This window comes from Cyanistes caeruleus, chromosome 5 (assembly GCF_971803275.1).
Source record: "Cyanistes caeruleus chromosome 5, bCyaCae1.hap1.1, whole genome shotgun sequence".
NCBI lineage: Eukaryota > Metazoa > Chordata > Aves > Passeriformes > Paridae > Cyanistes > Cyanistes caeruleus.
This window is the reverse complement of record NC_141705.1, coordinates 42,879,631-42,903,138: the sequence shown is the minus strand read 5'-3', so window position 1 is coordinate 42,903,138 and position 23,508 is coordinate 42,879,631. Positions and strand designations below refer to the sequence as shown.

The following is a 23,508-nucleotide window of genomic DNA, read 5'->3' as shown; positions in this document are numbered from 1 at the left end:
AAATGCAGAAAAATGTCAAAATTAAGGTATTATTTATTTTGTGTTTTAAATTATCAGCTGATTATTCTTTGGGTATGTTTAAAAAAACCTGGCTTGTCTACAATCAAGAATATGCCACCTTATACCTCTCTGAGAACTCCTTTATAAGGAAAGGTGCATTTGTAAATCCTCTAAACTTACTTGGATTGCCTTGAAACATAGCATGCCATTTAGGACTCTGAGTGGTGTGTGATGGGAACATCCTCTCGCTTCAGTAAATATCTGGGAGGGTTGGGGATAGCCTGAGGATGACTCCAATTTAAAGCTTTGTGAAGTTAAGAAATTAAAAGCTAAGTGCACACATTAGTCCTTGTGATGGGAGGAACTGAGGTAAGACTTGGGGAGAACTGCTTGAGGCTGGACAGCTGGGTCAAGGACAAGGTGCTGGGCACCTTAGGCCTCACTGAGGAAGTGGGATTATGCTGGCTTCACAGGTTCAGGACACAAGAGCACTGTGTGGCAAGTAAGTTAGATACTAGAAAATAGCTAAAAAATCTTCATCCGGAATATCTTCCCTGGAATGTGCTTACCAAGGAAGTGGTCACAGCACCAAACCTGCCAGAGTTCAAGAAGCATTTGCACAATGTTTTTAGGCACATGGTGTGACTCACGGGGTGGTCCTTGGCAGGGCCAGGAGTTGGACTTTGATGATCCTTGTAGGTCCCTTCCAGCTCAGGGTATTCTATTATTCTAAGTGCCTGGCTGCTAGTAACTTTACTGAGGTCTTCAAGAAGTGAAAAAGGATTGAGCTGGCAGCTGGAGGAGAATGTCAGAACCAGCAATCATTCTGCATTAAATACATTAATTAATTTTTACATACTGCTTGGGGCAGGGTCAGACCCATTGTATTTTTACTATTTGCATCAAATATATTTCTTTCAAATATGATCAGTTTTTCTTCATATTAGCTTGGAAATAAGTTTCTGTTTAAACAAGTTTTTTCAATCATTTCAGCCATCCTGGACTTAAAACTCTGTGATTAAAATGAGATAGAAACTTGCATGAGATAGAAAGATGCAGAGATACTTTCTCATTTGCTTGTTTGTCTGCTTGCAACATAGCCTTCCTCAGGCCATGTAGATTAGATACTTTCACTCCCCAGCTGGTCTCCTATTCCCATCACTCATGTTTTTCATATGTGTATGTTTACTTTATTCCTTCTGTGCACATCCTCCCAGTCCTCTGCTGTGGTATCTTTGTTCTGTATGTTCTTACGAAGAATGAAACTTAACTTGTAGTATCTTAATACAAAAGATGGTTACCTGTGCCTGAACTATAAAAAAGTGAGAACAAGTGTATGTTCTTGTTAAATCAGGGTAATAGGGAACATATGGAACTTTTGAATCTACTAGAAGATTCTTATCTCCCACCTATATATTAAAATAAGATTGGCTTTATTCTCAGCTATGAAACATCTGCAGCTCTTGTGTATAAAAGCATTCTGGATTGGAAACATTCATCCACAATCATTTAGAGGCAAGTACAGAAGCCAGGGCAGGGAAGGCTATTTCTAATTGCTAAATTCTAACTCCACTGTATCTAATGAGTGGTGTAGCCTCTGAAATGTCTATACTTGGGTTTTGTTTGAATTTGAACTGAAAACCAGTTCAGAGTGGAGGTTCCATGTTTTTACAATGTAGAAGGTGGGGCAATGTATTTTCTGCCTTTAGAGTGTAATAACAGAGGATACACAGTATTAAATTAAACACTTTTAGTAAGAGAGAATGCCTTATCTCTGACTAGCTTTTTCTCAAAAGATCATAGCATAGCTTGGCAATTTGACAGGCATAAGATCTTGCTTACAAAAACACTTCCTGAACTTGTGGAGACGTTGCTTACTGCCTGTATGCTTCTCTTAGAAAAATAAAAATTCACTTATCCTTGATATTCTGTTGAAGTGACTTCATATCTTACCTTTTAAACCCTTGTTTTTTTCCTCACCTCTGTATTTCCCACCATGTGACTTACTCATGTATCCCATTAAAGTGTAATCTGTGGGTAAGGCAAAAGCTGTGACTAGGGAGGGAGAAAAACCCACATGCTAAATTTTATCAGGTATCTCAGAGGTGCCCTCAGGTAATTCAAACTTACATTCCTCTGAAAGCCAAAGCATACAAAACTAAGGTGCACACTAGCCCTGGGACAGAGGAATTAAGCATGTGTGTGTGATATGAGGAAGGTGGGCGGCAAAGAGATGACTCATTCTTCTTCTGCTCTTTTAATTCAAACAAATAGAAAGTAGAGGATTTTCAATGTGATTTTTGATTATTCAAATGTGATTTTAGGGAAGAGGAGCTTCCTTAAAGAGGAGCTTCATTGGTGAGAGCTTTTTCCTCAAGACCTGAACTTTGAAGGGCTGGAATTCGTGTGTCTTGGCTTTGTGAAACCTAGTTCAGAAGTACTTGCATCCTTGATTATGCAATTTTAAAAGTTTCTGTAAATTCAGTTGAATTGTAGCGGTGAAGATGCACATGGGTTTCTAGTTACATCATTGTGGTGAAATATGCTGGTCTGGTTTAAGATGGGAATTAGTGGATGGGATTCCAGAACCAGTGGATATTAATTCACATTTCATTACATCTGATGGGAATTTCTCATTGAATTTGGTGGAAATACAGCTGAAGCCAGTGCTGGATGCTACAGTATTTCCTGCCCAAAAGCTCTCTTGAATTTGGAAAGGAGAGGAAAATGTCATTTTCTGAGATATTTTGTAACGCAAACCTGTCATAGTGAAAAATTTTCTGGGAGTGTCACAAAATGTGATGCCCATGTTGAGCATGGAGGAGAGAGATAAAAAGCCAGTAATACTTGTCTGTCTGCAGTTAGAAATTAGTCTTGCCTGATTAAGAGATGCTAAAAAAAAAATCTTATGAAATCAGCCTATATAGACAGTTGAAGCCTGAATTGTATTATTATTATTAGGTTTTCCTTCTCCTTCTTCTATGCACTACACAAAAATTATAGTGGGAAATGAAAGCTGCTTCTCTCAAATATTTTGAATTTCAGGCAAGGACAACTATTTCTATATAGACATACACATTAGATCTTTGTGATCTGTTTACTATTATCATTTGAGCTTCTGTGTTTCCCTGATGCTTGAATAAACAAGAAGAAAGTTGTTCAGGCTGAACAACCTTTATGCAAATCAGATGCTTCCTTTCTTATATATGTGGCTGCAAATATAATGATGTTTATTATGGGGTGGTCAGTAGAAAACATAAATACTAAATTATTCTAATCACTGTATCTTAAGATGAAAATACTGAATAAATAAAGAGCTTTTTGAAATATATTGAACCTAAGCATTAAATTAAGAGGCAGAAAGATGGATTTTGGACATTCATGCAAAAGAAACTTTTTTTTTGGCCATATAAGAAGATTTCAGAGTTTCCTAATAAAATATTCTTTCTTTTGGCTGCTTCTGATTGCAAACATTTGAAGCTTTGAAAAGAACTTAAATCCTAAACTCTGTTTAACTGATTTCCTCTATGCACTGTAAGAATGCATCACATCACAGTGCCTACCAAAGTAACTATCAGGCCTTGGAGGATCTGCTACAATGAGACTGCTAAATTCACAGTGACTGGAGTAGTGCTCATGAAGGTTGACTTGTTTAGAAGGTCTACATTTTTTTCCCCCTGCTGCTGATCTATTTGATGTTATACAGGTTATTTGGATCAACTTTTAAATTTTCTCAGCTTACGCGAGTGGATGACAAATTACTAAACCCTTGCTTCATGTGAATCCTCTATCTTGTGAAGTGAGATAAGAGGCGAGAATGGGAATAAGATGGAAAGGAGTTTATCAGAGAAAAATCCTATTAATGCTAACAGCCACGTGCAAATCATGGTTCTTGTTTCCCCCTCCTTAATTCTCAAAATGCCTTGGAGCAGACAGCTATTTTGCATGGTGCTGTTCCAAATCCCTCTGCTCACCTGAAAACAACTGGTTCTACACAACCACCTCATCAACCAGCAACTCCAGCACAACCATCTTTGTTGATGCAAGATGTCTGAGTGCCAGAAGCATCAGCTGAATTATTCAATATTCTGATGCTATGCTCTGAATGCAAAAGAGCTGCCAGTGTCTTGCTTTGAAGCATTTACTACGAACTTCCTTATATCCTTCTTAATAAGCCTAAAATGCTTTGTGCCCAAGGACTTCCTAGCTGTAAAAGAAAGTCTCATGCCAAATTTACATATATGTGCATTATTTTGACTAACATATGATTTTGGGCACAGCACTTCTCTGTTTCTTTCTCTTCATGAATATATTCAGAATTTGAGGTATCTATTACATGTAAAGATCTATTTTTATCTCTAAAGAGCATCTTGTTGGGTACTTAACAGGTTGAAACAATCTCCTCTTTCAAGTGTAGATCAGCACTCCTATTACAGTCTCAGATATGAGGTTTTAATGGTTTTAAGGGATTAGTAATGGGATATGGAGATTTACCCCTGCAGCATGTTGGTTCATTTAGTTCATTTTTTCTAGCAAATAAACTTGCTGTTTGATGATATCCATTGAGTTTGTGTTTCAAGAGTGGTCCTGTTATGAAAAACAGCCTAAGTTTACACTTTCTTTAGCAGACCCTATGGGAAGGCTTAGGATCAAGTTAGTGAGGGTAGTTGAATGCCTGGTTTTCTGAGTTGTTTCACAGGGTACATAAGATAGACACCAAAACTTACTATTACACATTATGAAGATGATGTTAGGACCAGCAGTGAAGTCCAGCATTGTACACAGGCTACTGTTCTGACACTTTATGATAGAAAAAAATATGTAAGAATAACAACCATCTTTTAGGCAGTAAATTATTGGTGCATAAGAAAGCAGAAGCTTTGTCTCAGAGCTTGGCTAATAAACGAGTTCAAGACTCAGTAAGATGTGCTTTGAGTTACGTTACTGCTGCCACGTTTGAGTGTAGAGTTGTGCACTTTTCCAGGTGATGGAGTTTTACTGCCAGTCCTGTGAGACAGCCATGTGCCGGGAGTGCACAGAGGGAGAACACGCAGAGCATCCCACGGTACCACTCAAGGATGTGGTGGAGCAACACAAGGCTTCCCTCCAAGTCCAACTGGATGCTGTCAACAAAAGGTATGGAGACTCCACTGACTATTTTCCATTTTCAGTTTTGTCACTGGCTTCCTGTGCTGACTGGGGTAGATGTTTTAATGTTTAAATAATACCATGAGTATTTTCCTAGGAAATGGGGATAGTGAGGCTAGCATAAGAACAAAAAATCCATTGCGTGGAATGTACTGAGGGGTTAGCAAAAAGAGCAAAAGATTCCTATGTGTCTTTCACAAAACAGAGGCCATTAGAAATGAGAGTGTCATCCAAAGAAGGGATATAAAATGCTAAGGAGGAAACTACTGGTCAGTCATGAATTTAATGATAGCTAAATAAATAATGCTGGGTGTTAAGTGGCAAGATGGCTTAAAAAAAGAGAAAAAGTGGGATAAATCTAGGTATATCTTCTTAAGTAGATATACAGCATAAAGGACAGAGGATCCAAGGCCTCATTGTTGATAATGCCTAAAGTCTAATGGATTTGCACAAGGGAGGACTGTGGCTTAACCTTATTTTATCAGACCAGACCCACTGGGTGGTTATAAAAAGAATGAACTTACTTCTGGGAAATGATCAAATTTAAAGACAGCCTGCTGACGAGAGGGTTTAATCAAAAGATACCAGAGCAAGGGCCAATGTTTAATGACTTTTGAAACAGCAATCTTTGTAATTTATTTCCTCCCTCAGGCTTCCAGAGATTGACTCAGCACTTCATTTTATATCTGAAATCATACACCAGTTAACCAACCAAAAGGCTAGCATCGTAGATGACATTCATTCCACTTTTGATGAACTCCAGAAGACTTTAAATGTGCGAAAGAGCGTGCTGCTCATGGAACTGGAAGTGAATTATGGCCTTAAACACAAAGTAAGATGCATGTTTTGTTTCAATGAAAAGCTGTTAATTTAATCAGCCAGTTTTTACAAACTATGCAGGACGCCAGTTTGACAAGTTGTGTCTGAGATCCAGAGAACTTTTTCCTGAAACAGTTTGCTGCAGAGCCTCACTTGTGGGTGCCCAGCCTTATGAGCATGAAGATACAGGCCAAACAATGTATCCTGAAGAACTAAGGCTGTCTGTTTAGCATCAAAGCACTGTTTTGCTTTCCAGTGCTTGGTGACATATTTCATGTTAGATGTCACCTGTTGGAATACAAAAAGATTAGAGGGACATCTCGCTTTCTTAGGGGAGTGAGGAGAGTAACAGACTGCAGAGCTGTATTCACTCTTGCACTTCCTATCTGGATGATTGATTCTGCAGGTTTTCCCCCTGTACTGTAGACCAAGCTTCAGAGGAAGAAAACAGAAACCTGTGCATTTACAAAGAAAATACTGTAGCCTGGTGGGTAGAGATTTTGCTGAGGATTATTAGGTCTGAATCAGGAAAATGAAGGAATTTAGTCCTTACTTTTCTGGGCATCAGTTCTCTGCTTTATAAAGAAAGATTTCTCCCTGAAAGTTGCCTTTAAAAGAAAATAGCATCAATAACTGGAGTTTCAAGAGTGCCATTACTGAGCAGCTTGAGCATCTCCAGATGTCTGAAGTGGAGAAATGCTGCATTCTTGAATGTAGAATAGGCTTGAAAACATCATTAGAAAGGTGCTGAACTGCTGAGCCTGTGGAAATGGAGGAATTCTAACATGCACAAGATACATGCTTTCAGGAACACAGGGAGCCCAAAACCATGGGGGCACAGAATTTAGTCATCTCCAGAGCTAAGCAGCAGCTTACAGAAGTTTGAGCTTCAATAATGTCGGCTTAGATCCCAGGTTCATCTTAATGTATTCACGATGTCACAATGTATTCAAGATGTCACACTTACTTCCATATTGAGCAAATATATTCTGTATGTGTACAAAGTCCACAAATACTGAAGTCTGCAAAGTGTACAAAATAGAATATGATTTTAAATTATCTTATTGTTGTTTAAAGAGATTTAAAATAATTTAATAACTGTGAGCATTAGAGAATCAAATTTTTATGAAGTTATACGTAAGCAGTAAAAGAGGCATCTACGCTGTTTGTATAAAAAAACCCCAACTGAAATTTGATTTTACTTTTGAATGCCGGGTAGTCCTGCAAAATACAATCATTCTGATCGTATGCTTTTAAAAAATGAAAAAATTAAAGGGCTTCACTTTACTAGGAAAAAGTTTGCAGTTCAGTTTGTTGTCTGGACTGAAAGAGTGTAAGATGTAAAATACTCTACATGCATTTTAAATATTATTTATGTTAGGATTTAATATTTTCAATTTTTGTAATGAAAGAAAACTGTCTTAAGAAAGTATTGATTTTAAAACATAGCTGCAAATTGCCTTTCTTTTAGTTAGTGGCCTGTTATCTGAAGCATATGGAGTTTTGTCTCTCTGGGACCTTATTGGCTGTGCTCTCTCTTTAACTACTTATGTCTTTGAATAAAGACCAGACAGATTAGAAATGCCTTGTATTGCATGTTGAGAAGTTTCTGTGTCCCTAGAAAAGTAGATGACTTGAAATTTCTGTTTAGTTTTGAAATTTGTTCATTCTGTTTTAATTGCAGAAGATTTTGTGTTGTTATCACTTTCCCATATCAGTAATGCATGAGCTTGGATTTTCTTCAGTGGATGAAAAGCTTAAAGCTTTGGAAAATTCAGAAAAAAATGCCTTTACATTACATAGCAAGGGAAGAGTATTTCATAGCAACAAATACATTCAGGCTCTAAGTTTACTTTACATCAATTGAAACGTTTCAAAAATACTTACTTTACAGTGATGGTCAACAAAATAACTTCTCTTATCCACAGTCATGTCTGTGCCGTAGCTCTTCTGTATAGGAAAAACATACCAAGTGTGTGACTGGTACCTTTGTTTGGGGATTTTATCAGTGGAGACTGGGGGGGGAAGCTGCAATGTTTTCATAACTATCATAAATGTCTCTGCTAGGTTGTTATAATTCAGGAAGCCTTTTTCCAATTCATTGCAAAATTGGTTTTAAAAAATCCCACAAATTTAGCCCTGTTCCCAGCCCACACCTAGCAATTTTGAGGTTAATACTGTTTTAAGAATTTTAGACTGAGGGTCAGAACTGACCCTATAATAGAAGCTCTTTCATAGTCTTAAATATGGAGTGGCTACTTTCTGCTCACCAAAATTTCTGGCTACTCAATCCAACTCTTTCCACTATCCACAATCCATTCTGTATATTTTGCTTTCCTATCTGCTGAAACTGGGGAATCAATTTACCTTCTGCTAGGGAGATTTTTCCTTTCTTCATTTACTTCATTCAAGAATCGCACTTTTCCTCAGGATGCGTGTGCATTCAGGTCTTGAGGTCTTCTTGTCCATATCCATAGAGGAGTAACCCACAGATTCTCTTGGCTCTGAAGAAACAGTAGTAAGAAGTTTATTATAGCTTCTCTTATTAATGGATCTCATGACTCCAAAATATCTTTGTATCTGTGAACACAACTCAGTTCCAGGAACTGTCTCATTAACTGTGACTGCTGAGAGTTAGATGGGACAGGGTTCAAACTTTTACTTTTGTTGCTGAGTTTTTGCTCAAAAAAAACCCCCAAAACAAAACAACAACAACAAAACCCCAAAACAAAACAAAAAAACCCCGAAACAAAACACCCAAAACCAAACAAGTCAAGACAGGTGTGGCAATAGTTCAATCTAGTGTGACAGTGGGTCTGTAAAGTCTTGAATCCCAAGACCAGGGTAATTTCTTGTGTTGCAACATTGTATTCCAAATACAGGTTGGCAGTGTGCTCCTTATAAAATGAAGGTTTAAATTAAACTCAAAGATAAGATACTATAAATGTGTTTCTTAGAAGGACCTTTAGATGCCACATTTTCCTGGGATAGGTCTTGTAACATGATGCTAATCTGGTGTTTGGTAATGCACACAGGTCCTCCAGGCACAGCTGGATACCTTACTAGAAGGACAGGAAAGCATTAAAAGCTGCAGCAACTTTACAGCCCAGGCCCTCAACCATGGCACTGAAACTGAAGTGCTGCTGGTGAAGAAGCAGATGAGTGACAAGCTGAACGAACTGGCCGAGCGGGACTTCCCGCTGCAGCCCCGTGAGAACGATCAGTTGGACTTTATAGTGGAGACAGAAGGCCTGAAGAAGTCCATTCACAACCTGGGGACTATTTTAACCACCAACGCTGTTGCCTCTGAAACAGTTGCCACCGGTGAGGGACTGAGGCAGACAGTGATCGGGCAGCCCATGTCCGTTACTATCACGACCAAGGACAAAGATGGGGAGCTCTGTAAATCCGGGAATGCTTACCTCACTGCTGAACTGAGCACGCCTGATGGCAGTGTAGCGGATGGAGAAATACTTGACAACAAAAACGGCACTTACGAATTTTTGTATACTGTTCAGAAAGAAGGGGACTTCACTTTGTCGCTGAGACTTTACGATCAACATATCAAGGGCAGCCCGTTCAAACTTAAAGTGGTCAGGTCAGCAGACGTGTCTCCTACCACTGAAGGGGTTAAGAGACGTGTTAAATCTCCAGGCAGTGGTCATGTGAAGCAGAAAGCTGTAAAAAGACCTGCGAGCATGTACAGCACTGGCAAAAGAAAAGAGAATCCCATTGAAGATGATTTGATCTTCAGAATAGGTAGGTGACCTGGCTGCCTGTTGACATAATTAAAAATAGTTCAGGGAAACTGAATGAAAAAGTTTAGTTATTGTAAAGCTAAAGCTGTAAATCAAACAACCTGATAATACCGTTAGGCCTCTTGACTTCTGTTTATGTGTACATTTTGGAAGTACACACTTTAACAGTTTAACAGTTCACAGTAAATATTTGATTGGGACTTCAGTTGAGAAATGGATATATTTGATCTGTGATTTTTTAAAAAAAATTAATATTCATATTACAAAGATTTTGGTACGACTTAAAGTAATTTCAGCTTGAAATTTCTGCTTCTGTATCCCTTCCATCTAGTGAATAGTTTCTGGCTTGAATACCAAACAGTGGTATGGTTTGGCTTTTGTTTGTAGCGGTGTTGTTTTTTAGAATTTTTTTTGTTTTGTTTTGTTTTTTTTTTAAACTACTTTCTACAACACACAATAAACTTTAGAAGTCTTAAATGTTTTCCCAGAAGTGCAGAGCCTTTTAGTTCTGTTGTAATGCAACCATCTTTATTTTTAAAAGGTGGTGATGCAACCATCTTTACTCTGCTGTGATGCGACTATGCTTTGAGTTCTATCTTCTCCCCTTCTTCACCACTCAAAACAGGAAGATGTATTTCATTAGAACAGGAGGTATGCATGTCTCAGAGCTTTTGCTCCATGAAATCTCTTGGAGTGTCCACATTTGGGATATATGAATCACTATTTTATAGAGCTGAGAGTCATATTCTGTGTTCAGTTTTTAGGCACTCATTTCACATGAGTACGTAGAGATGTTCCTGTGGGCTTATGTGTGCATTTTCTGAAAGGTCACAGCTGTAATGCTCTAGGATTTTACACTTCTCAAAAAAATGCAAAATTATTGAGACAGGTAAAACTTCTGACATTTTCACAAGGATTGCATTCATGGAGTTCATTTACTTCCAGTTTCAGCTCACTTTAAAAAGTTAAGGTTTGGTTCATTTGTTGATGAGGTAATACAAAGCTTATCACTGTTCTCCAACACAATTGTGTATCTCTGTTTTGAACCCATTGTTGAATTTCTCCAATGGCCCTGGCCAAATCTTGATCTGTATTTTAAACTGAGCAAGATAAATCTTCTATTTGGCCTGCCAGAAGCTCGTACAGCTGTGCTGGAGAATCACACTGTCATACTCCTCTATGGAGTGTGCTATTGTATATATGCTGATGTATGGGCTTTTATGCACAAGTAAATTGATCAGCTGCTAGCAGGGGATTGTTTTCCTGCTAGTATTAACAAGAGATAGCATTAATACACCATTAGTGCATTTTGTTCATGGGGATGTGTGCACTGTGTCTTCTGCCAATTCTGTGTTTTTTGTGGCTTTTAAAATGGCATGTGGTTCTCTTCAGACATTGCAAGGTCAAATTATTGACTGCACTTTCATACATTCATGTAATTCATTTTTAGAGCAGAGTGTTTTCAGCACCCTCTTTTTCTCTCTAAAATAATTTATATTCTCAATTTATTTTTATTTTTTTGTACAGGTGTAATCTCTACATGTGTGTCCATGCAGATCTGTGTAGCATGTCCTTAGTCTACATAAATGCCAACAAGAATGTTCTTATGATTTCTAGAAAATAATGTTGTCCAAAGGTTTTGCTACCTCTACAACTGGTAGGAAGCACTAAAGTGAGAGGAAAGTCTTTCTTTCATTACCCTGCTTTTGTGCCTTACATCCATGCTGAGCAGAGGTGAGGGGTGTTCACAGTGTCAGCCACTTCCACCTTCCCTGGTAAATCTCTTCCATGCCCTTCAAAGAAGGGTTAAGAGATGTGGCTGTCATCAGGAGCAGGTCCTGCTCTGTCCAGGACCCCATCTTGTGATCCAGCTCTGCCATGCTGTGCTGTGTGCATTGGTATTTTTTCCCTTCTGGCACTTTTTGTGGCTGGGTTCTTTGACACCATTTAGCAGTAGTGGTGCTATTTCCAACTTCAACTGATTTTTTTCTCTTCATTTATTTATATTTGGAATTGGCATCAGATACAGCCAGATGGAGAGTTTGCCCTCTGCTAGAAAGTTCAATTTTCCTTTTCCTCAGACTGTTTAGTTGTCTGTTCAGTCATGGAACTGAGCATCTAAGTTTAGCCGGTACATTAATGTGTAAAAAAAAATTGCCTTTAACAAAACTTCTGTCAGCCTTCTTACTAAGTGTGAATGTCATCTTCTGCTCTGCTATCAATGCTGAAAGCAAATAGGAGCCTTACTGTGAATTTATCCACATAAAAACTCACAAACAAGGACTGTGTAATGATAGCTTTAGTGCAGCTTAAAAAGCAGGCTTAGAGGGAGCAAAGGGATTCTTGATCAGGTGTTTCACAGAATCACAAAAGAAATAAGGTTGGAAGGGACCACACTGGGTCATCTGGTCCAGCCTCCCTACTGTAGAAATAGGAATGCCTAGCAATGGGAAAATAGAATTTCCTTTTCCAGTTTATTAGCTCAAATCCCTCTGATGCTTACTGTGAACTCTACGGGGTTGTGATGGTCAGTGTGACATTTTGCCAGGCCTACATTGCATTGCAGTCATACCTGTATTGGACAGGGAGGGAAGAACTCTTGATATCACATTGCTGGCAAAGTCCCCAGCGTAGTTCTGATGTGCTGACGACAGAGACCTGACCTGGATTTGACTGTTGTTATTTGAAGTTTGGCTGCTGTGGCAGTAAAGAACTTCTGATTTACACTTACCCCTGGTGTGTGCATACCTGTCTGTGGTGACAGGGGCACTGCTGCACGAGCAGGACTTGGAGGTTGTCTTGGCCAAACTTTTAGGGGCAGATACTGTGTAAAGCGAATTAACACAAATCACTCCATTTTCACTACCAACAATGTGTGGGCATATCTGCCACAGTTCCTACTGAATTATTCATTCCTCTTTAAAGGTTACAGTGTGCCTTCAATCAACAGACTGACTGATTTTAGAACTTAAGGTCATGTGAGAACTTGTATTAGAAAGACTGTAAGAACATAGGGTTAACAATTCAGTGCAGTTTTACTACAGAGACTTTTGTGTTTCAGCTGCATCTATTATAAGAGGGGGCATCACGGCCTCGTAATGTGCAAGATTTGACTAAATATCCTTTGGCACTCTGAGGGAAAAAAAAAGGATGATGGGAAACAAGAAAACTTCTTGGTGCCTGTCTATGCAATATGTATGTAGACCTTCCCATGCTGTTTAGTTTTACCTATTTTTTTTTTTTTTTCTGTACCACAAAGGAAAGAGTCCAAGAAGAATTACTTGAAGTGCTGTAGGCAGGAAAGAAATGACACCTACACAACAGGTTATGGCCACTCAAAACCTCTTAAGTCTTCCCAATAATCTGTAGTATTTCTGCAGTTTGATTTTGTCTCTCTGAATCTATTCCCTTCCTGCTGGAGGCACTGACATGTTTTTATTTTGTGTTTTAGGGAGCTAGGGAATCTAGGTTAGCAAGCAGGTTAGTCATATTAGTAAAACTTGGAAAGCAAAAAACACTCCTTCTCTTACTACGAGCATCAAAAATATACATTATACAAATTTGTTCAGATTCCCAGGATTTAAAGAACATATTCTTATTACAGTTATATGATGTTACTTTTAACATCTCTTGTCATTGTTAATGGGCTTTTAGATTATTTTTTTCTTCTTTTTGGTGAGACTCAGTATTACATCTATTGCTCAAGAGTAAAAGATTGAAATTATGAAGCATTTTATGTGTGCTAGAATCATCTTGAGCAGAAAATGCACACTTTGTTTGTTGAAAGCTAAATTAATTGGTTTGTGCAGGCTATGCTCAGTAATACCAGAAGGGATTAGATAGGGCTGAAACAAATCTGATCATTATCTGCATACAAAAATTGTATAAAAAGATATATTCCACGGGCCATAGATCTGCTTTTCAATAACTCTGTTCAGTCTTCTTCTGAAATCTCTCCTGTTTTCTCCCAGTCCCCAGAAGCTTGCAGTAAAATATCTCTGTCTTTTCCTCCTTTGTGCCCTGCAGTAGCTCAGAACAGCAGGGAGATAAAGCAGGGCAATGATGGGCACAAAAGATGCAGGCTTTCATCTGTTAACCAGGATGCTTGGGAAACAGTGGAATGAAGCTCCTACTGGTTCCAGCCTTGTGCAATTGAAATGTTGGTGCCTCCCTAGGCTAAGGAGAGATGGGTGACTGCCCATGATGGAGAGAAGACAAAAGATGAAATGCCTTGATTCAGAGGGGTAGTGTCTTGCAGTAAAATTTTGCTGAAGACTCTCTCTTAGGCAGGTATGTTCATAAGGAAGAAATTTCTACTTACAGAGGGGAGCTATCATCCTTTGGTATTGCAGAGTCAGTAGCAAAAGCCTGCTTTTCCAGAGGCTGACATGCTTTCCTGCAGGCTTTCCTCTCATCATCTGAAGTGCCTGCGCTTGGCTTCAGATCTTCACTGGTGTAGTGAATTATTCAAAATGGAAAGTTCAAAGTTATCAGATTTCCTCTTGAGCGTACGTTAGGAAGTAAGCTATCTTCTGCAGAGGAATTTCTGCCATTGCAGAGGGGGCTGTATAAGGGCCTGAATGCAAATTAGGAGCTAGGTGATAGGTTTAATAGCTGCAAAGTGCTAAATACAAGGACATTGCACGGAGCTGAATTTCATCTACACACTGTGCTAATAAATTGCTATTTCTTAAACTTACTGTGAAACATGACTGTGACATTCCTGGGTAATCTCTTCAGTTTTTCTTTGATGTATATTTACAAGGTTCCACTGATGAACACTCTGAGTAACTTTTTATATAGGTCTCTCTTATCTTTAGAAACAAAATTCCTTGACTTTCAAGAACATTTTTCTAAAGCTAAAGAGCATACATTCCATAAAGTTCGTGCTAGTTAGTTCCAGATGCTCTAGCTTATGCCTCCTCTTTTCTAACAAATGTTTTCCCTTTACTCTCAGTATTAAAAGGAATGTTTCTCTCTTTTCATCCACTCTCTTTGGCTAAGAAGCAAAAAGGAAACTTATCATTAGCATATGGTGGAAAAAAATTGCTGCATGCATCCCTCAGGCACTGCTTATTAAAAGAATAAACAGAAATGGCTCAAGTATGGGTAATGTAATTGGTATGTAACTCACTATTTCCTGAATGTGTACTTTTCCCTTGCAGTACAAAAACTGAGAAGCATTTGCCTTGTTTAGAGGATGAAGCAGACGGAGTTGAGGAAAATAAGTCTTGAAACAAAGGGACATTCTTGCAGCACTGAGTGCAGAGAAATTAAATGTTACTTGTTAGCCAGTGACAGGAAATATGCATCCCACAGCCATCACCACAGAAGAAAGAAGGTTTATTACGAGCATGCACATCCCTGATGAAAGCTAAATACAAATTAGAGCTGATATATATGTCTTATATTAGGCATCACAGTCAGAATAGTTTTAATCACTGAGCTCCAGGGTATTTTGGACTGACTAAAATGAAATACAAGTTTTTCAGTTAAAACCATAAATCGGAACCAATTAATGCCAGATACACAGCCAGTGAATGCTTGTAAAAATATTTCACCAGGAAAAACAGTGCTGCATCCATGTCTTGGAAAGAGCAGCTTATAGAGTTGCTGGTTGTTTGGTGGGCTTTTTTTGTTTTATTTCAGAATTCCTTCCTTTATTATGAATAACCTTGGAGTCCAAGATCATAATTGGAGTAATTTCTGAAGACCCCTGGGCCTCCTTTATAAACAAATCAGGAATTTGGATCCTGTTTCTGTGTTCCAGGTGTAATTTGGACCAGACACTTTGGGGCTGATCTTTGAAAGACAGTTTGTTCTGTGACACAGAATGGAATGTTTCAGAACAAACATCTAAGTAATAAACAATCTAAACTTAATGAACTTCCGTGAAAAATTGACATTTTGCAAGTCCTTATCACCTTAAGCCACTGAGTAAAAAAAGAGTTACAGTTCTGTGTAACTCACAAGTGCCTTTATCCTGGATTAAAATGAGACTTGTGTGTGTGTGGACACTGCTTTATTAGAACAGCCCGAGGTCTCTCCAGAAGCATTCAGGTGTTGGTCTTCATTGGCCCACAAGTCCCATTTGTTCAAAGCTAGATCTTCATCTGAATTTCCCTCCTAAGGGAGTTTTTGAAGCCTGTGACTGCAGACTATATAAGAAGGAAAAGGAAACTTCCCCTGTCTTGAAATGGCCCCATCCAAAGTGATATGTTTTATCCCAGCTTTGTGATTTCACTGAGGAGACTTAGCTAAAACCGCGTCATCTGTCCAAGTTCTTATCTTAGCCTCTCTCTGTATGTTCCCATGTACTGTCCCATTAATTGCCCTTTCAGTAGAATAAAAATCTGCAGTTTAAAAAAGTCCACTGCTTATTTAAAAAGCTTTTACTACTTCCCTCATGCAAGAGGCAGTTTGTGAACACTGATTTAGGAAGGCCAAAGAGGCAATTAACGTTGATGGGGGCTTGGGTGACACACATGCTGAAGAGTGAGAACAGTCCCCTAAACAATTCCTTCTCGTCAGTGGAATTGTGTATCTGTTACTGAGAGGGTTCTTTGAAGTTGTAGCAGTGAGAAGAACTCTTCAAAATAGAAATCCTTTGATCAGAAATGTAATAATTGCATGTGTTGGCATTTGGGTCCTAACTGATTAGTCTTGTCTAACCTGATTTCTTATGTGCTTTGTGTTCAATTTTAGGCACCAAAGGAAGAAACAAAGGGGAATTTACAAATCTTCAAGGTGTAGCTGCATCTACAAATGGAAAAATATTAATAGCAGACAGTAACAACCAGTGTGTGCAGGTATGAGAGTATGCCACTTTCAGTGTTTTTCTCCTTGCCCACACCTCTGTCTTTTTTGTCATCTCAGAAAGACACATTTTGTACAATTCAGGCAGACATAGAATATACAAGGGAAGCTCAAGTTATGATCCATTAACTTTCCATCTTCTTGACCTGCAACTATCTTTTTTTAAGATCTATACTATATCTAGTATATAATCAGAGTTTACTTCCACTCTTTCTGATGTTTGGCAATGGATGAAAAATATAAGTTGTGCAATAATCTGGAAAAATGCTTTTTTGTAAATATAATTTTAAATGGTAAATTTTATCACTCTCATGTTTAATGTAAATGTAGAGCAAGGTGCCACAAATATAATTTTTCAGGAAGTACAAATAGAAAAATAAGCACATAGATGTCATTTTCAAGTGGCTTTTACTCTATTTAACTGGCTTTTCTTTCTGATACCATAATCAAATCTTTTCTGCGGTAGCACCTTGACACCCATAATTTCTTGGCTTCTGTAACCTGTGTGAAAATCAAGCTGTATTTTTTCTTTTGCTTTCCATGTATCCTTTTTACCATTAACAATTTTTCATCACTCTCCAGGCTGCCCATGTGGTAGCAATGAACACAGCAGCAGCGTGTGGCTTGTTTTTGTGGTTTTTTCTTGAGAACCAGCAAGCCACATGCCATGAGAACTCGTTTCCAGGCCTTTTCAAGAGAGAAAGAATCAAATATTCATCAGCACCCTCATACTTCATAATTTGCAGCCTCTTCAGAGGAGCTTCAGTGTCTAGTTACCTGGCTTGAGGACACACTCAGTGGACATATTCCTATATTTTCTACAGACTTAGTGTTTGACTGTGGCTGAGTCAGTGCCTCAGTTTCCTCATTTCTAGTAAGGGAACAATACCATTCCCTCCCTGCTGAGAGAGATTTAATGAAGCTAATTCATTAATGTTTGTGAAGTACTTTAAGATCACTTAAGAAACAACACAATAAGAATTTTATGGTTTTTTTTAATTGGGGTCTTCTTAAATTAGGTATATCACTTTCAAATATGGACTGTGTAAAAGTGGTTCACATTCCCAGCTCTCTTCCTGACTATAGTGCTCCTTAGTTCATTAGTGTCTTGCTAAAATCTATGCTCCAAGAAATAGGTGATGGTTATATGTGGACATAATTTTAAAATTCCTGTTTTCTATTACAGATATTTTCCAATGATGGTCAGTTCAAAAGCCGTTTTGGCATACGAGGAAGGTCTCCTGGCCAGCTTCAGCGGCCAACAGGAGTGGCTGTGCATCCCAGTGGTGACATCATTATTGCAGACTATGATAACAAATGGGTTAGCATATTCTCATCAGATGGAAAATTTAAGGTATGACTTACCACATGAACTCTCCTGAGCTTTCTCTGTCTTACAAAGGAATGCAAAGTGACATTGTTTTTCAAGAAACTACATAGTTTGGCTGTAGCTTAGTCTAAATTCCATTGTTGTGACGTGGAAACCCCTGACCCAGCCACATGGTATAATTAATAGGAGGAGATCACGGCAGTAATGCTAATGTTACGCCAAGCAGAGACAACATGTTCCACACTGGGGACTTAGATGCCTTTCTGTAACTTATGGTGAGGATAGCAAGTGCCAGCAAGGCTAGCTGGACTAGCTCAACAACCTTCACATCATTATTACTCTGATTGTACAGAAGGGTGTGTGCAGATATATGTATGCACAAAGAAAAACACAAAATCTTACAAGGAGTACATGAATCCCTTCAGTGACATATGGAGGAGAAAAAGAATGATGACGATGACTTCCCCTTTTAGTTCATACTTCTCAGCAAATAAATTGTATAATTTATGTATGATCCTGTTGGTAATAAAGCAAGGAAAGGTAAACCAGGGTGTTGTTTCAGTGCTACAGCATAGACAGGAGTGTTCTAGGTGGTGTGTAAAAAAATTGAAAGACAGTAATGATATTGTAGGTTTCAGAAACCAGAAATTCTAAGGAAAGCATGCCTCATATTTTCATAACATCTCTGATCCCTTTAATGGGAGTAAAATAAGACAGCAGCTACTAAACTGCATTGATGATTTCCAACCTGCAGTATTTATTTTGCTTGGGTTCAGGTGAAGTTCCAGAGAGAATTCAAGGTTTCCTCCATTTGGTGCTGTTCTCTGAATGCATGATGCCAAGTCTGGTGATGCACACTAGAGAGAGCCACCTCTGGCAGAGATTAGCAGTACTCATTGGTCACTGGGATAATGGACATGCAGGGAAGTTTCTACCATAGTTACTTAATTCTGGAGTGCTGCATTGCACAGATATGGCCTGTTTGGCTAATTTTCTGGCAGTCTAATGAACAAAAAGCTCAGGTTCTGCAGCAAGAAATGGCCTTTCTCTGAACAGTCTTTGCAAAGTGACAGATGCAAATAGGCAGTTGTGCTTGCGTAGTCCTCGGTGACCTCCATCTGAGAAACAGGTGTGTATGCTTTTAAAGGTATCCAGATCATGTATAGACTTCAAGCTAAAATAAAACAATACTAAAATGTAATGCAAGTGTTAAAAAAATACAAATGATTTGCATTTGCAGAGAGAATGTGATTTTATTTGTCAAGTAATTTTGAAAGCATACAGCTACACAGGAAAACCTTAGTTTTGGCTGAAGTCCTTAAATGAAATGAAAACACCAGAACAAACCCAAAGAAATACGTAATTTTGTTAAGAATCCAAATATTCTGAGTATCCTAAGTGTATTTTAAATAATTATTAACATCTTTAATGTGAACTGGCTTGATCTGGACACAGAGCATGGAGGGCTTGTTTTCCTGCCTTCTTAAGATATGCTGTAAATCCAGCATTTTGGATGGTGTGAGCTCTGGAGGAAAAAGCTCTGGAGACCTTAAGTGCTACCAGCAGGGAGACAGATACTGGAAATAATTAATTATTAATGTAGTTCCTCTGATGTGAAGCCTAGATTTGTTTTCAGTCAATGTTTTTGTTGGATTGTAAAATAAATGCAAAGGGGATGGAGGCAGTGTTTGTGTGGTTAATACAAATTAATGCATTAGACTTCATAGTTCTTGTGACTAGACTGATGAAATGAGAGATGAAACATCAATGGTATAAGATACTATTTTTAGATTGAATGCAATAAGCCATATTTATGAGAGGAAAAATAAATGTTTGTAGAAGTATTTTTTTATCCAGAGGGTAGGCATAAGCATGTTAGTGCAGGGTAGAGGGCAGGTAGCAGAGCATGTGCATAGGGAGAGCAGGAGTGAGGCAGTGGGGAGCACTGGGATGGAGACATGGATGGGCACTGGGACACACTGAGGAGCTGTCATGGGAGTAGGGGGTCCTGTATTGGCACAGCACTGGTTCAGGGGATCCTGTACTGCACAGGGTAGCTGGAGAGCTGTGCTGGAGAGGAAGGATGCAGGTTGGAATGAGCACAGGGCCTGGGGGAACTGGGGAGGGGACACACACAGTGTTGGGAGGTCATGTCCACCAAGGGTGAGGCTGTGATATAGGGGACAGTCAATGCCATGAAGGGATGGGGCTTGTATTGGGCATGATGGTGTGGGACCAGGAGTTGGACTTGATAATCCTTGTGGGTCCCTTCCAGCTCAGGATGTTATTCTATGATGGGGTTAAATAAAATATATTGGAAGAACATAGATATAACAGATCTAGCCTATGGGAATCTGGGCAAAGCCTTGTAATTTCTTGCGTGTTGGCAGTGGTAATTCTTACAGGGGCCTTGTCAGATTAAATTGGGCAGCATTTCCTAAAATAACAGAGAGAGAGAAAGGGATAATGGCATTTGCCTTCAAAGGACTGTGCCTGCAAGTCATTGTGTAAGACTGCTGATGCAGGTGGCCTGCTAGTTGTTAACTCAGCAATATCAGGGGGCTGTTTTGAGGTTAATCTAACTATTTTTGATGCTGTCCCCCTCCTTCTGTATTTACTTACACTCACTCTCGCTTAGTGGAATTTTAATAATCATGTGAGCCATAAGGCAAATTTCCCTGGAGCGAGGCCCAGGCATCTCCCTGATTACATCACTGGACTGACACCCCTTGGCAACCTCCAGTGCTAGGCAGAAAAGTGTCACCTTCCTCAGTTCTGGCAGCAACAAAGGAAGAGCTCTGTTTTCTCAAGGCTGTAGAACTTACATAAATGCGGAGGTGGACAAACTCTAATCTAAAGTTGCACCAAAACATGAGCTTCTTCACATGAAAGGCTGTATTATCCTAGAAATGGTAAAGACTCAGATTGGGTCTTAGGATCTGGGGCTTCTGTTCCTGACTATGCCACAGATCTCATGTGTGACTAGTGATCTTCCATTTCACTTCCAAGTGCTTTATTTTCTTCATCTGTAAAAGACAGTGCTGACTTCCTCTGTCACGTGCTCTGAAAGTGCTAAAAAATCAGTTGCAGCAGATACAACATTAGGCTTAGGAAAGAGGGCAGGGTGAAGCAGCTGTACCAGCTCCTCACCACTGTGGTGTTCAAACCTAGTGAAAGAACTGGACAACAGAGCCAAGAAAATTATTCCTGTTCCTCCAAGAAGAGAATTGCTTTCTTTCTAGTCTTGAAGAGCTGTATATAAGATGACAAGCTTGTTATCAACAAAACAGGGCTCTGCAAGCCAAGATCAAGTGTAGATAAATGGGAAAAGATTAAAGGAAACATTTTATATGTCAGATTTCTTCCTTGTCTCACTAGTACAATTAAGGAAAGAGCTGTCTGAAGCTGGTTGTATGTTCTGACAAGAATAGGTAGTGTGGTTAAATGGTCACAGTTGAATTTTAACAGTCACATGAATGATAAATCCACTTATTGAGTGATATTGCAATCTGTGACAAAGCTGTATCTCCTTATTAGAGAAATTCTAAAAACAGGAAAAAATGGCTTGTTGAAAGTTTGTAACTAATCCCTGAAAATCTTGAGCCTTTCAGACAGCAACAAGATTGGTAAAGTTTAACTTAGCCCTAACACTTGTACAGTGGAAAAGTCTTCATAAATTTTTATGTAGGCTAGCTCTTTTTTTTTTTAAACCTTTAGGAATATCCCACAGTAGAATATTTTCCAACCTGGTAGGGTGACTTTATAAACACGTTTGAAAACCAGTCTAAATTCCTAAGAGCCTATAAAATAAGGGACATAATGTCACTGACTGAATTCAATTAAACACATTATTTGTATTAAGGGTTCACATGATTCATTATACTGTATTCATTTCTAATGGAAAAAAAGGCCTGAAAATACTTCCATTCATACACTTAACAGGAGTGACTGGGTTTCATAATGTTCTGTTCTAAATAATCAAACCTATAATTCTAAGCAACTTTCTGAAATAAAAATATACAAAGAATATGTTCGGCCAGATCCAGTAATGTGTCATCAGCATATTTTGATCTTAACTGGGAACAGATTTTTCGTAAAAAAGCATTGCAAAAACTCTTGCTGGGCATACTTTATTGCTGCTTGCAAATTACATTTTAAACCTGGTCCAAGAATAGTTATTTTTATTACCCTTCTCAGCACTGAGTGCCCATTAATGTAGTATGTGATTTATTTGTTATATTTTTCCATATGTGTTTGTATGGGCAGGAATACACTGTACTCATGAGTCTGAGTCATTTTCCATAGGAATCCTGGAAAGATGGTAAAGAGGTGGTGCAATTCTGAGGCAGACAACCACGTGGGCATCCCAAAGGAGAGGGGAATATGATTTAGTCACCCCAAAGGAAATACATCTACAGATTTGCATTTGATTTATGGTTTTGCTGCTTTGTTGTTATGCAAACTGAATACATTTCATAGGTCTGTTGATATCTTTCCCCTGGTGAACATAAAATAATTTTTAATAGTTTTTTTTTCCTGGGGACATTTTAGCATGATTCAATTAGGTAGATTTTGCCTAAATATTTTGCAATTTATAACAGTATATGTACATGAACATAAAAGTGACACAAGATCATTGCATGTTGGTTAAGCATAGTCTTGAAGCCGCAAGATTTACTCCTTGGAATTTTCTTTACTGGAGACTGAAAAAAGTTGTGTAGTGGCTTAGTAGCAGCCATCCTCAGTGAACCCAGGTGGTTTATTTTAGGATCATTCCTATTTTTTACCTGTCTAGGAGAATGTACTATGAAATTGGATCATGGGACTTACTAAGGGTAGGAGACTTCTGTTTGCTTTGAAAACATCAAGGACATGAGAAAAATGAGTTGGGCGATCAGTTTTCTTAATGCCTTGTAATCTGTCTCACTGCTACTCACCAGTTGCAGGAGGGAGGGGAGAGGGGCAGAGAAGTCAGAAGTAGATGTGGTAGTTGGGAACAGGGTTTAATGGTAAACACAACAGTGTTAGGCTAATGCTTGGACTCAATCCTAGAGGTCTTTTCCAGCCAAAAGGATTCTATGATTCTCAGTGTTGCTTGCTCTAGGGGGTGATCTGTCTCACTCTTCAAAGGCAGTGAGGTGAAAGATAGCCTTGTTTCATAAATAAGATTAATATCTTAGTATGCATATTGTATATATATTCATATATATATTATTCATATATATTGTATATATATTCATTTGAACTCCAATGCAAACAGAAAAGTGTGTTCTTCACCAAGATATGAACCTCAGTTTGTAGGATGTGTCTCTCACAAATTACTACAGGATCTGAAAGTTCTGCAATCCATAATTTCAACACAGCCTCTTTGGTGGATTATCTGTCCAGCACAGACTTTTGAAACCAGCCTGAATATTTGTTTTCAAATCTGTCCATCAATTTTTAAAAAATGGCTAAAAGCAGGATGCAAGTTGCTCCATTCCATTGTAAACAATTGGGTATTTACAACCTATTTTAACTGAAAGGTCAAAACTCAACTGATTTTATATAGATTAAAACAGTTTCTAGAATCTCAGTCTAAAAAAGAGCTGAATGGTGGAAAATGTGCAATGGATTGTGAGGTGATCCTAGAGTCTT

The 23,508-nt window shown here is 38.6% G+C and overlaps 1 protein-coding gene across 48 annotated transcripts in view; it reads left to right on the top strand.

Moving 5' to 3' along the window:
• Positions 1-23,508, top strand: part of TRIM2 (tripartite motif containing 2) — a 119,241-nt gene that overhangs the window by 84,641 nt on the left and 11,092 nt on the right. For all 48 annotated transcript variants that reach the window (XM_086891340.1, XM_086891329.1, XM_086891328.1 and 45 more), the window contains 5 exons: positions 4,985-5,136; positions 5,800-5,980; positions 9,003-9,726; positions 16,431-16,534; positions 17,728-17,895. In XM_086891340.1, the coding sequence (XP_086747466.1) occupies positions 4,985-5,136; positions 5,800-5,980; positions 9,003-9,726; positions 16,431-16,534; positions 17,728-17,895 (1,329 nt within the window). The remainder of the gene's footprint in view (positions 1-4,984; positions 5,137-5,799; positions 5,981-9,002; positions 9,727-16,430; positions 16,535-17,727; positions 17,896-23,508) is intronic.